This window comes from Limulus polyphemus, unplaced genomic scaffold (assembly GCF_000517525.1).
Source record: "Limulus polyphemus unplaced genomic scaffold, Limulus_polyphemus-2.1.2 Scaffold2861, whole genome shotgun sequence".
Taxonomy (NCBI): domain Eukaryota; kingdom Metazoa; phylum Arthropoda; class Merostomata; order Xiphosura; family Limulidae; genus Limulus; species Limulus polyphemus.
The window spans coordinates 25,029-38,275 of NW_013668471.1; the positions used below are offsets into that span (position 1 = coordinate 25,029).

A 13,247-nucleotide genomic window follows, 5' to 3' on the forward strand; every position below is an offset into this window, starting at 1 on the left:
GTTTATCACCTCCTTTAAATATTGGACTAACATTAGCCAACTTCCAATCTTCTAATACTCAATGAAAGAATATTTCACAGTATACTCAATGACCTATAAAAAAATATTAGCTAGCAGTTCACAAATAAAATCTTTAAATTTAAATTTAATGTATGTATGTGTTGTACATATATAAATATACACATAACTCAACATTTTGAACTAACAAAATGACAGAAAAAAGTTGAAGTAGCTTTAATCAAAAACTTTAAACATTTTAAACTATTAGTGATATTAATTTACATTTTGAACAACTGAGACAAACAAACACAGATGTTTGAAAATGCAATTGAAAAAAAAAATCAGTCAGCTTATCAACAGAGCTGGGCAATTAGCAGAAGGTGCTAAATGATTATTTTTGGGATTCATTAACTGATTACATTCAACTAAAAAAATCATCCTCACATTAGACTGATAGTTGGAACAATAGAAAATAATAATAATTGGAAACACTAGTTCCAATTAGTCAATAATTTTCCAAGTTGTGACACTTACTAAGCTGAAAAACCTTGAATTCAACAAAGATAATAATGAAAATATTTTAATTACTTGGAGAGTTTAAATAAGGAAAGCTGTAATAATTGGAAATTAATTTTGGTTAACCATTTTCATAACATTAATGGATTTAATTCCATTTTCAATTAACTGATTATTTTACACAACACTAATCAATATTCATAGATAATTAATTACATCAATTAATTGAGTTAATTACCTAGCTCTACTTGCCAATATTTTAACAAAAAAGTTAATTAAAAACCTATTTTCAAGATTAATTTCAAGAAGCACCTATCAAACATTTTAGCTTCCAAAAAAATATTGAGAAATTACCATTGTTAGCAGCATAAGAAGGACAGAAACTTTTATTCTGTTGTTCAAAGCAGCACTGAAGACTCTTCATGTAGTCTAAGTAATCATCCAACCAACTTGCTGGCTCTGCTGCTATGTATGTTCTGAAGGCAAGAGAGACTAAGTCAGTATATTGATAAGAGTTGAACATTTTATTTCATAACTGAGCCATAAATACTGCACTATAATAAGTCATACTTACTTTAGGTGTTTCAAAGCTCTGCTTAGCAGCAGATTCATACATCAATAATATAGTATTTTTATAAATTTATTGTCACAAAATATATCTTTTAAGCCCAGAAAAATAGTTATAAACAGAAAATTTGCCTTTTATTTTATACTTATCAAATAAATATAAACTGTAATCACTTAATATGCCAGTTACCACAAAAACAACAACATACATTCAACTTTTGCTCATTTCAGCTATTATGGCAATACAACTTTTATTTTTTCCATACAGGGTCAGTGGATTATACCGATCTTGTAACCTCAAATGGTATCTTATAACATGGTATCTTTACGAAATTTGGCAAGCTTTCAGTAAACATTACGAGTCATTTGCATAAAAAAAACATCTGCTTTTTTTAATTAAATATTTTAGCTAACCATTTGTCTGTGAATATATGGAGTCAAAATGTTGATTGCTTTGAGTGCAAAGCGATTTTCATTTAAGATAAAAAATATATTTTCTTTATCTGTAGATTAAATTTCGTTTATGTAGCCTCTAAAACCTCATAAATAAATCTCAAATGTTTTTTTTAAGTTAAACTTTATATTTCATTATTTTCTCTTCCCTAACTCTGTATGGACTCAGTTGATTGTACCAAACTTGTAATCACCACAAAACAAATTCTATATAAATCAAAATTACCTTTTTTCTTTCTTTCTAGAATAACTGCAAATTGTAACAGGAAACTACTTTTGTTTATCCTAAATAGCTTAAGGGTCGTAACAGTATACATCCAATTCTACTTAATCTTATTGTTCTTTGAACTGTGTCTAGCTATTAATCACTCACCAAACCATACTGAATGACACAACACACAAGCTACTCATGAGCATACCTTGTGGAGAATTATTGTTATTATTCATTACCTTACCTAATCTAACCTAATTTTTGCATTTTAGTTACTTTTACAACAATAAATAAAAAATATATATGAAAAACAAGAAATATAGTACTTATCTTTGACCTCATTTTTTTGCTGTCAGTTACCAATGAAATTTAAGTAAACAATGACGTATAAATTTTATAATTTAAGTGGCTTTCTAACTATCGCATAAGAATCTTAAAATAATTCTATATGTTTCTCGATCTGAACATCAGAGAAATTTTCAAAATGAGGACAAAATAGACAATACTTTGTATCAAAAACAACAATATAATAATTCATTTGATAGATTAAACTTTGTCTTTCTATTGGTTATTAGTGATATAAAACATGAGAGAGAATTACTGGCAATTTGTGAAAGAGAAGATGTTTGTGTGTCATGTACACAAAGAAGATTAAGACTATAAAATTAGACTTTACCTTGGTATAAACCTATATTATAACATGTAAATTATGTTAAACTCTATACTTCAGAGAGGAATGATAAATAATTTAGAGAAGAGGGAAGACCTAGAGAACAAATATCAATTCTTATACTAGGGGAGATTGAAATTTTTAAAAATATTTTCTTATAAAATTAAGGACTTAAAACTTATATAATATTAAAACTTGATTTACTAAATATATTTTGATGCTAAGTTCATTCATAAATATTGACCATAAAGTAGTTTAAACAAATTTTGAACATAATTCTGTTAAGAGATGTGACACGTTAACCTATCTGTTGTGAGAGGGTTAAAGTACGAGTATTCTAACATTAATAGTTACCATAACAACTTACTTTTCACTAATGTCTGCTGCTCCCTTGAGTTGCATGAACAAGCTGTCATTTCCACAGGAAGGCAATGAACAAAGTTGGTTTTGGTGGTTTATATCAGAGTAATTGTAACCATCTGTGATGACAAAGTAGACAGGAGGTCCCACTGATAAGTATTGATAAATGTACTTGAAGTAATTTAACATGTAGGAATCCTGTATGAAAAAAAAAAGGGACATATAAAGTATATTGACCAAAACTTAATGACACTTCAATAAAGAGTAAACACTTTTTAGATTGTATTGTTTCTACACATCTTCATTCATTTACAGAAATATTTAATTCTTATGTTTCAGTAGTAGTTTAATAAATCTAACCACATATAGAACAAAGTGTCTTTTTAGTCATCATTCTGTATGAAATCAGGATCTATGAAATAGTTTAATCTTATCTGAAAAATAATAATAAATAAGCCACATTAGATGTAAAGCCCCCCCCACCATTTTCTAATTTGTTTCTTATCATTGAAAGATCAAAACCTGAAAATATACAAACATTATATATATATATATTGTTTTACTTTATGTACACAGGATCTTTTCAGTTTCTAAGGCAACTTGAGAATGATATACGAAAACATTAACTTATAGACTTCACCAATAATACATGGCAGAAGCTGTATATCAGTTGTGACATAGTAAAGAACTAAATATGTTAACAAATGTAAAGTTATTTTCCCCTTCTATAAATACAACACCTGATGTTTTATTACTTAGTATTAGAAATTTAACATATTACAGATCATATTTAACATGATGTAATATCTTAAATTAAATGACTATGATTCAAAAAAATAGAAAATGCCAAGTCCCCTACCTCTGGCATAGAAAGATCTTGGTCAAACCCAATATCAATCTTGTCTATCACAGCCATTGAAGAACAGAACCAAGCCAAGAAAGCCAAAAGCTGGTAAAGATATAGTACAGTTTATATTGAATAGGAGAAAACTTTGTTGTCAATATGCATATAAATTATCCACTTGCTCACCCTCCTAATGATATTTATTTAAGCTACAAAATATTTCTAACAGATAAAAAAAATTGTTGTCACTTACCACCACAAATCGAACAAAGTTCTTCATAAGGAAAGGAGCATAGATATTTTTACAAAAATTGAACAAAAGACTGTGTGAAGCTTTGGTTTTCTTCATTTTCTTTGAAGCCTGGATGCAGCAACATAGATCCAAATGATTGTTCTGATTCAAAATATTTAAAGTTTTTAAACTTCTATATATATCTATTGAAAATGTCATGTAAATGAAACATTCAAAACATCTAATAACTCATAAAAAAATATTCAAAGCCTCGTAGTTAGACACATAGAAAGGACTTTTTAACACTGGGAAACTATGCTAGACAAAGTGTGATTATTATTTTACAGAGTTTATAGTTTGTTTTTTTACTTAACTGCAACTATTTCTGAAAAATACGAGTAACAATTCCTATGTGATGCCAAATATTTATAACTAAATAATACTTTAATTTGTTGATTCAATGTGACAAATAAATTAAAACTTGATTTTGAAACATTGCTTTAATGCACATTTTAACTAAATCAAATTGAATAGCTTGTTTCTCTTACACTATACTTCAACTATACCTCTTGTCTTTTGGCATCAAGAGTAAAAAGTCCAAGGAAACAAGTCATCTGAAGAAGGAAATTGATTATAAGGGCCACTCCAGCATATAGTGCAAACAGTTTAACAGCTGGCATCTCAGTCAGGGCTCCTGTAAAACACATGAACCATGACATAAAGAAATACAAGAACAGAACAAGAACTTGAAAAATCACAAACACTTATCATCCTACTGAAGTTTCATTTTCTAATCTTATAAACTCAAACACAAATTTTTATAGTTAAAAAATGTTTCACTTATAGAATACTATCTTATGAATGAAATAAAATGAAAATTATCCTACCAATAAAGAAGCAGCTGGACATAGACAGACTAGATAGCATCATACTGGGTGCTACTTCACCAACAATACGGCCAATTTCTTCTTGCATTGTTTCGTGTGGCAGTCGTTCATCTCTCTGAAAACAGAAGTTTATAAAAGAAACAATACTATAATCTACTTATAAACTTTTCACTTGAAAAGGTCTTCATGGTCTTGAATACATGTACTAGTAAAACTGTAAATAATTCACGTGCTGGGATAAGTACTACACACAATTTTTAAACAAAAAACTCTTCCAAAAAGAAATCTTTTAACGATACTAAACTGTACTTAAGTTAATAGTCATGTTAAGAGATGAAAATCATTGTTTATAATGCTTACCTGATAAGCTTGTACTAGAATAAAAATATTGTCCACACCCACAGCCAACACAAGGAAAGGTATCACCTCTATAATAATCAATGTTGCTGGCACTCCTACACAGCAGAAAATTCCAAGAGAGGACACCACTGACAATAACACAATTACAACACCAGCCAGGCCCAGGGAGATCTTGGAATCAACCTAAAAAACAAAACATTCCAGTGTTAATATAACAATTATTTGAACAGAAACAAATATCTTTTCTTTTACCTATCGATTAATAAGTTTATAAATTACCTGTTCCAACATTATCACAAATTAAATGCACCAATTATTTCAAAGTATTTCTGCACATTACTAATAATCAGTACATATTCAAGGTAGACATCAAATATTAAACTTTTTCTATTGTATATAACTGAATAGTATTTAAACAAATTTAATTGCCTCTATACATTTGTATATGAAGAAATGGTTAAGATACTAAATAAACTAGCTTTAATTAATTTTGATACTATTGTAGACATACTAAAAAATATTCATTCATTGGCTAGAAAGCAATTACACAACATTCTATTAAACTTTCTGAAGGTGATTGTTACAGGGTATTGCATCAAGGAACACAAAATGTCTACCAGACTACATTTTTAACCCTTCCTGGACTGGAAGGTGTAACTGATATCCCTTGATTTTTTTTATTCTTATAGTGAAAATACTTAGCCAAATTCCATGAAATGTAGTAATTACAAACTTACTAAATACTATCTAGATTTGGCTTTTAAAATGGATATAATTTGATTTCATTTTTCTATAATTTTTTTTTCTAGTGAAAGTTAAAACATTTTGTGGTGACTTTGTTTTGAGAAAACAAATAAACTTCCTTTCATTTTAAAATTTTAATTTTTTAATGTAAATCAGAAAGTTTCATTTTATATATCCAATTGACTTGATTGATATTAATGTATTTCTTACAATACTTTTAATTTGTAAGTAGCATTAGTCACCAAACAACAACACAGAAACCAACAAAAATTTACTTGTGAACTATGATAATTATAAACCTAACAATAATATGTAATAAATAAGAATTGAAGGTACATTAGTCTTCAGAATATATTGCTGTCACCTACCATACTCTCTAAACCTAATTAGGCTACATAGAATTATATATAGCATTTGGTAGGATAATAAATGAGAAGACATACAGAGAGATCACTCTTTTTGCTGATATTTCTCTTTTCCATTAAAACAAGATACATTATATGTAGGGCTTCTGATTTTTTGATTTTAACATACAAACTGTAGCTACATTTATGACTACAATACCTTGAAATATTACTCTGAAGGAAAAGGAATATACTTCATCTGTTAGTAGTAAGTTCTTTGGTGCATTATTTAATGCACTACTACCATTAGTATAAAAAAGTAAGGTTAAGTGTCATCGGCAGTTGATAGCAAAAAAAGAAAAAGAAAGTCTAAGTAAGAACTTTACTTCCTGTTTTTCATGTGTATATTTATTATTATAAAAGGAACTAAAATGTAAAAATAGGAATCTCTAAGTTAGTTAAGCCAAATAATGAGGCATGCATGTAAGCAGTATAGAGTAGCTCATGAATAATGTAATTCAATAATGTAAAATGAGTCACATGTTCCCCAAATTATTTACAACTTAAAATGGTGCAGATAGTAGTTAGATACAGTTCAACATGCAATAAAACAATAAAATATAATTATAAATAGATGTATACTGTTACTAGTTTAAAGATACCTAGGATAAACAAATGTAGCTTCATGTTACAAATTGCAGTCATTCTAGATAGAAAAAAAAAAGAGTAATTTAGATTTATTTCAATTTTTTTCGGGGGTTATTACGAGAATGATCAAATTGACCAACTTTGTATAGAGTTAGCGTAGAGAAAATAACAGATAAAATACAGTTTACTGAAAATAAATGTTTGAAATGTATTTAGGAGGTTTTAGAGATTAAGCAAATGATATTTGAAATTTTTGAGATGAATTATTTTTAATCTTAACATGAAAATCACTTTGCACTTGGACTAGTAAAAAAAAAGAATCAATATATTCATGGACAAATCTTTTTTAGTTTCTTCAAAATACTTCACTAAAAAATCTGATTTTTTGTATATGAAAAACTTGTAATGTTTACTGAAAGTCTGCCAAATTTTGTGAAGATACACACAATATATTATAAGTTAGTAGTATCAAAACAATAATGATTTTAAATGAGTACAAAGTGGTGACATGGTCGGTCAATTCAAGCCCCTGTAGAAAGAGTTAAAATAATAATTTTCTATCAATTCTAAAAAAATAAAGAACAATACAAATGTAATAGTATTTGACTTGGCACTATAAACTTACTCCTGCAGTATCTATCAAAATCAAAATTTGTAATCAAAGAAAGAAGACTGACCAGCACAGTCTTGCAGCTATTTACTTCTCCTAAAGCAATGGCAATGTACGCAAACATGATAACATAACTAATGGCTATTGTTATGATGTCTGAATGGCTTCCCCTCTCTAGTTCATCTTCAATGGACCGCTATATAAAACAAGAGAAAAGAACTGTTAATAGGGCTGGAAACTCCATACCAGGCATCACTTTAATAACTTATGATTGCATTAAAATATTACAATATTTTCATAACTTGAATTCATTAAATTGTTTAAAACATTAATTTTAGACAACAGATGTGAAGTTTGTTTATTGCAAAAGCACCCTTTAAAACTATAAAATCAAAAGTGAAAAATATTAGTTTGGTTTTTATTTAATACATTACAGAGTATTAAAAAAAAAGTCACTAATAAATAACATCTTGAGAAGGCTGAAGAAAATACATTAATGAGGCAGCTACAGCTTAAAAAATAAAACAGCTATTTTTAATGATGGAAAATAAAATGTATAAAACCAACCTCTGCTTTAAATGCTACAGTCATGTTTGGGCTGCTGAAGTTTTTCATAAAGTCAACAAACCTAATGGAACAAAATAACATTTATTTATCTTTAAAAAAAAAAAGTGTGTAAGCATACATAAAATTATACAATAATATAATTTATTTCTGGTTCATTTTGTTAATTTATAAAGCTATGGTAGAATTAACATGGAAAGATCCAATATGATAAATTTTCAGATGTTCATTAAAATTCAAACAATGATATAGACATACTGATTTCCAATATGGTCAGAAGCACCAACTTGAAAGAAGGAATTAAAAATAAATTAAGGTCAATTTATCTTCAAGAACTTAAAACTGGTCAACAGGCTTAATCTTAAATTTATTCTCTTTTAACAATGAATACTGTAACAGATACAAAAACTATTGTATAATAATCCAATTTCCAAGACCTATAAAGAGCATGGTCACATTATTTAATTTATTACTGTGTTGTATTGACAACATTAAGAACATACATAGGTTAAAAATAAAGATAAAACACTGAACAAAAAACTCAATAATTCAAGTATATTCAGAAGGTATTTAGGAAAGTAAGTATCTCTCTGAAAGTAAGTATTTCTTCTAAACAAGAATGGGTTATTTGGTTTCTTAACATATGTAATTTTTCAGACTTTAGGTTTTCTCCCAATTTATTCTCAAATTAATTAGAAGTAATACCTATCTTCTTAAACTTTGGAAGTTATCTAATATGGCCAAATAGTTGTTAGAGAAAGAAAGTTTCTATATGCTTTCAGAATAACAATTTGTCATTAAATGTTTTATGTTCCTATATACTTCCAATCAAAATAATATGATTTCAAATAATTTCAGAAAAACTAACAGTAATACAGTATAAAGAATAATTATATTAATGATTCAAGACTATTAAGAAATATTAACTTTGATTAGCTAAAACCATAACATTATAACATGACCACCTGGAACCTAATGAGCTGACAGTACAGCCTTGAAAGAACGTAAATCTAACATTAAATATTTACTTGCAAATAACATTTGCATAAGACAATATTATTTTGATTCATGTTAAATACTTGTAACACAAACAGGACTATTAGTTCAATATAGCTAACCAGTAGGTCAAAATAATCTTTATATCTTGTTACTATTAGCTGAATATAAAACAAAGATGGAACTAATATACTTCAGAACAGGACAATAAGAAACCATTTGCAGTTATTCTCAGGCTAAGGCGTATAGAAACCACTTACAGTTCTTCCCATGCTAAGGCATTCTTGTTCATCTCTGGATCATTATAATTGTTCACAGGAAAAGTAATAACTAGAGCTGAAGCTGTGTGGAAAGTATTATTCTCAAATCCACCAAAAGCAACTGCAGGAGGTATCAGAGGCCCACCATATGGTGCAAGACAATGAAACTGATACCCATTACTGTAAAATAGAGAGATCTGTCTTAATGTTCAACACAATATACCACATGATAGACTTAACTAACCACACAACTTATCAACATTTTAACCCAGCATGCAACATAAAAGGAAGTTCTTTAAACTACATAGCTAGCAAGCAATGAATAGTTGAAAACTGTTTTAAAAATGAACAACTTCACTTTCCTAATTACCAGTTCACCAAGTAGGTTGTCCATTTAAAGGAGAAAGTCTTTACAAGATGTCTCATTTTTATTACTTATTCTTACTTAAAAAAAATACAGATAAAGACATACTACAGAGCATTTTTAACACTGATAATCCAAGGGTATGTGTTATTCAGGTACACTGATATATGACACAAGAGTATAAAGTATTCCCTGAACATTTTATGCAGAGTTAAAATGATATCAGACAGCAAAAGAAATACAAGCGCACAAGATTACAAATAAGAGAAAATCTTGATTAATACAGTGTAAGATTTAGCATACTGGATTAATTCACTGTAGATAGTATCTGTGTGATGGGTGGACAGCAGAATACAAATATGTCTATTCAGAATTTTGTAGTTAAAATTTAAGTCGGACCAGAATCCCAGTGCAGTATTCCACAATTCTTAGATTACCTACATCAACAGTCTTACCAAATAAACATATTCAGAGGATACAACCCCCCTCATATTAACTAGTACAAGTCTCTATGCCTTTGGGATGAGTATGTCTTTACCTCAGGAGGGCACAATATAGAAACAGAGCCAAACATGTACAAGACTATGGAAAAAGCATGGTGCAAGTTTAAGACCTTTACACAATCAGCTTACAAAATGATGCAGAAAACCTACATAAATATTACATAGACATACCTGACTAAAGATACATTTCATGCTAGTTATGAAATGGTAAAATATCATTTTTCATAACATTATAGTTGTCACATGAAGTAGGTCATTCAATAACACGTTAATGATACTAAGCAGACTAACTTCAGGCAACAAACAAATATGGTTTTATCATTATCATAACAACAGAAAGGCTCAATTTATACAAAAAAAAAATTAAATTTTTTTAAATTTTATGCTATTATAAAAAATACAGAAAGGAAACTAACTGGAATTACCTAGTACAATCCAGTATATGTAAGAGGTATTCATCAGGTAAGGATGTTTCTCCATCATTAAAGAAAGAATGAAAATAGGCAAAGACACTTTGTACAACACACGCTTTATTTTCTGGAGATAAGGGAGCAAGACAGATGTCTGGCAAGGAGATACTGTTGTTCTCTTTTCTGACCACCAGACTTTCTATTTTTCTTTGTAGGTCTAGAACCTGTAGAAAAACAAAATGAAAAAAAAAAAAGATTTAAACATGAGATTGTAACTTCTCTTTAAAAACTGTGATATCCTTTTTATAACTGATAGTAGCTGGCTTTGCTCTTAGTTGCTGAGGTTTGAAACATACATATATATGTACACATACATCCCTACATGTATACAGGTGGACAGTCAGATTTGATTAGCCAGATTATTGTGTTTCTGTGAGGGAGTTAAACAATAGCAAATGGCACATCATGTACATACAACACACCTAATTTTCCCAATGCATACAGTTAAAGCTCTTGACATACATCACCACAGCAAATGAAAAGTTTTAGTTCACTGTTTAGTTTAAGAGTTATTATTTAGTTTATTTAGTCACTTAGTATTTAATTATTTAGTTTTCATAACAAGAATGTTAAAAGTTAATTATTTTAAAAGCAATATTTGTGACAAATTTTGTTATGTAACTCTATACGAGTCGTACATTGTGTATGTAGTTTAATTGTTGTAGTAGGCTTTTGTAATACTGTTGACATCATCTTACTTGAAGCTTCTAAGTTTTTCTTGTTATGTGGGCTAGATATTTCTAGATTTTGCTACTGCGTGTTATAAATGCGTGCAGATACAAAGAGTAAGTTAGAGAAAGCAAAAGTAAAAAAAAAATAAGTGTGGTTGTCAGTTTAGCCATAACTGACAATATCTAAAGTGAGTTTCACAGTTTTATTGTAACAGAGATAAAGATTAATAATTTCCCTTGTCAAAGGGTGTTCTTAAGTAATTGAACCCATATGTGTGGACTTTGATGATAAGGAGACAATTATTTAAAGCTCTGGATACAACTGCGTTAACCAACAGTTAGAGTGGTGATTTTGAAGTGAGTTTCACAGCTTGTATTGTAACAACAGAGATAGGTAAAAATAATTCAACTTGTCAATTGGGTTCTAAAGTAATTGAACCAGCTTGTGTGGACTTTTGACATAAAAGATAATTATTTAAAGCTCTGGATACAACTGTGATAACCCACAGGGTAACGTAAGTGAATTTATTACTGACTGTACTGTGATAAAAGAGAAGGGAAGAAATAATTTGTCTTGTCATTTGGGTTCTAAAGTAACTGAACCAGCCTGTGTGGACTTTTGACAAAAAAGTGAATTATTTAAAGCTCTAGATTCAGCTGTGGTAAACAAGAGTGTAATAAATTTTTGTATATACATTTTACTTGTTTTGAATATGTAATTATTTTAAAATAAGTGGATTGTGTGCTGTAAATTTGTTGCCAACAAGTCACAGACACAGACTGTAAAGAATCCAGCCCTTATACAAAAACCTGACAATGTATGTTTTTTTGGGAGGGAATGGGGGGTGGGAGATACATTTTATGAATATGTCCAGTGCTTCTTTCTCTGTCCAAACAAAAACTGCAAATATATATTTTCCTTCTTTTTATTAACATCTATATGTGACACAGAAAGCAGGCTGATTAAAAATTTGAACACGTTTTTATGCTATATTATCTCATACATGGAAGTTACTACACATGATATCTCACAGAATGAGTACATCATGTGATTCCATCAGATAATGATAATGCTGTCTAGACTTCCTTATTTGTACCTTTCATATTTCAGTGGCTTATGATGCATATGTACTAATTTTCTAAAGACATTCACAATATATTTAAACACTAGACCTATGTTTTAATTTTATTTTTGTATATATTTAAAATTTGGAAGTGCAGCTTCATCAGTACTTAGAGGTTTAGTTATGGAAGCTCCCACATTTAACTTACTCCTCCTCTAAATTTTTAGGACTAATTAAAAGTGCTAAATCATAATCACAACTTGAGATATTAGACTTATTTTTCTAAATCCTGGTCAAAATACAGATTCTTTAAATATTCAGCTATTTGCAATATACAACCGGACTTGATCTAAAACAATTTCTCTTTCAAAATGTTAGACAGTAGCATATCGAAAAAAACATTTTGATGCAGCACTTTTTCAAAGTTAAATAATTTTATAATAATCAAGTTTGACTTCAACATACTTCAAGAAGGAACTCCTTCCTAAATACAGGACCCCAGGTATAGTTAGCAAGGCCATCCTTGTCCACTTCTGCTACAAAAGATTTGTTGTTTGTTGGAGTTATGATGATCTGTTCTACTCGATAGAAAGGGCTGTAGAATAGGTATTTCATTTAACTGGATGATTTTATTTTTTATTCATGTGTAATTAAAAAAAAAAAAGTGAGTTTACATCAATTCAAAGAAAATTAATAATATTGTATACAACAAAATTTATAGTCAATTTTTTCTTCAAATTTTCAACTGTTATCAAATTATTAAAAATAAACTAGATATTAAATATACAAAAAAGTTTATTTTTTAAAATGAAAATTATTGTTTGTTTGTTTGTTATGGATTTCGCACAAAGCTAAACGAGGGCTATTTGCACTAGCCGTCCCTAATTTAGCAGTGTGAGACTAGAGGGA

At 28.9% G+C, this 13,247-nt stretch overlaps 1 protein-coding gene across 2 annotated transcripts in view; it reads right to left on the minus strand.

Annotated features, from left to right (window-relative positions):
* The window catches only part of LOC106468076 (Niemann-Pick C1 protein-like), a 57,134-nt gene that overhangs the window by 18,883 nt on the left and 25,004 nt on the right, over window positions 1–13,247 (minus strand). For both annotated transcript variants that reach the window (XM_022396382.1, XM_022396380.1), the window contains exons 8-19: window positions 12,804–12,933; window positions 10,559–10,767; window positions 9,267–9,446; window positions 8,014–8,074; window positions 7,514–7,642; window positions 5,101–5,283; window positions 4,741–4,855; window positions 4,420–4,547; window positions 3,875–4,015; window positions 3,637–3,726; window positions 2,785–2,975; window positions 871–992 (exon numbers count right to left, since the gene is read on the minus strand). In XM_022396382.1, coding sequence (XP_022252090.1) covers window positions 871–992; window positions 2,785–2,975; window positions 3,637–3,726; window positions 3,875–4,015; window positions 4,420–4,547; window positions 4,741–4,855; window positions 5,101–5,283; window positions 7,514–7,642; window positions 8,014–8,074; window positions 9,267–9,446; window positions 10,559–10,767; window positions 12,804–12,933 — 1,679 coding nt within the window. The remainder of the gene's footprint in view (window positions 1–870; window positions 993–2,784; window positions 2,976–3,636; window positions 3,727–3,874; window positions 4,016–4,419; window positions 4,548–4,740; window positions 4,856–5,100; window positions 5,284–7,513; window positions 7,643–8,013; window positions 8,075–9,266; window positions 9,447–10,558; window positions 10,768–12,803; window positions 12,934–13,247) is intronic.